The sequence below is a fragment of the Gobio gobio genome, assembly GCF_949357685.1.
Source record: "Gobio gobio genome assembly, chromosome: 8".
NCBI classification, from domain to species: domain Eukaryota; kingdom Metazoa; phylum Chordata; class Actinopteri; order Cypriniformes; family Gobionidae; genus Gobio; species Gobio gobio.
This window is the reverse complement of record NC_137114.1, coordinates 27001336-27003043: the sequence shown is the minus strand read 5'-3', so window position 1 is coordinate 27003043 and position 1708 is coordinate 27001336. Positions and strand designations below refer to the sequence as shown.

General features: G+C 36.7%; 1 protein-coding gene across 1 annotated transcript; it reads right to left on the bottom strand.

The window, feature by feature from the left end:
* LOC307130355 (olfactory receptor 52E4-like) lies at window positions 1-1002 on the bottom strand (the record flags this gene model as incomplete). Its single annotated transcript, XM_079823320.1, has 1 exon — window positions 1-1002. The coding sequence occupies exon 1, from the start codon at window positions 979-981 to the stop codon at window positions 1-3; it is 981 nt and encodes a 326-aa protein (XP_079679446.1). The 5' UTR covers window positions 982-1002.
* Between the last annotated feature and the right edge of the window lie 706 nt (window positions 1003-1708).

Here is a 1708-nt window from a genome sequence, read left to right as displayed (position 1 = left end):
TCATGTTGTAATGTTCTCTCTAATTGGCGCAGATTTGTTTTTAACCACTTTCCGGATTATGTCTTTGATTTCAGCTGTGTTTAATACATAAATCATGGGATTTAACATTGGTGGTACAGCATATGCCAGAGACGTACTGATGATCCTTGCATTGGGTGTGAGAGAAACCAACCATGCAGCAATGTACGAGCAGCATATGGGGAGGAAGTAAGTCCCTACTAACAAGAAGTGTGAAACACAGGTCTTCAGTGCTTTTAAACGTCCTTGCCAAGTTGTAATTTTGCTTAAAGCAAGAAAGATGCCCAGATATGACAGGAAAATAATGATCAATGGTACTACAAGGTATAAAGCTGTGATGGTAAATCCCATAATCCTATTAATGCTATTGTCATTACATGCCAACCTATACATTGGTCCATGATCACAAAAGTAACTCTGAATCACATTAGAGTCACAGAAAGAAAGTCGGGTGATCGAAGACACCATCAAGGCCACCACAGAAGAATTAATTGCCCAAATTGCTGAGAAGACCAAAACCATACTGGCATTGGTCACAATTGCATGATATCTTAATGGCAAACAAATTGCAATAAAGCGATCATATGCCAGAACTACAAGAGTGTGACTCTGCATACAACTAAAGAAGTGAACAAAAAACATGTTTGCTAAACAAGCATTGAAGGTGATGTACTGTGAGTCGAACAGAAAAGTCTTCATCATGTTAGGAATCAGTGCATTAGTTTCACCAATATCAGCCAAGGCCAAGTTAAACACACCAATGTACTTCGGACTGTGCAGGCTCTGATGAAGAGCTAAAATCAGGAGGACTGTAGAGTTGCCAATTACAGTTATAAAATATGTGATAAATAAGAATATATAGTAATAACTGCTATACGGTATACCTGTAAGTCCAATGATGAAAAAGTATTGAGGATGAACAATGGAGATATTCGGTGAAAAACTTGCATTTACAGAACTCATGGCAGCTCTGAGTTTGGTGTTTTGCACAAGCTGAAAATAGAAATTACCACAAAGACATAAGCAAAATCTAGAGAATTTGCAACATTTCAAACCTGTAACAGGATATTTTAACTACAAATATAGTTTTAAATTCTAAACATATACCTTAATGTAACTTTCCATAATATTTGAATCACATAATTGAATACATAAAGTTTTAGAGCCAGAAAAAAAACAACAACAACAACAATGACAATTCTTGTCTGAATGTTTGTGAATGTCTTTGAATTAAATTACCCCGTTGTAAATTTCCTGTACTTATTCTCTCATGCTGCACAAATGACTGGCAATCTCCATCTTAATATATCTTCTGAATCATCTCCTGAGAGCTTTTAGACAACACATTGATCATGATGTAATACTTAAAGGGATAGTTCACCCACAAATGAAAATTAGCCCATGATTTACTCACCCTCAAGCCAGGTGTATATGACATTCTTCTTTCAGACGAATACAATCTGAGTTATTTTTACAAAAAGGTTCTATATGGCACCAAAAATGGTTCTTGGCTCGTAATCATAGGGGAACCTTTTTAAGTGCTATATAGCACCGAACCGCTGAAGAACCACTGAAGCACTAAAATTGGTGCTATATAGCACTTAAAAAGGTTCCCCTATGATTACGAGCCAATAACCATTTTTGGTGCCATATACCCCTTTTCCACCAAGGCAGTGCTTGTGCTAGTTCG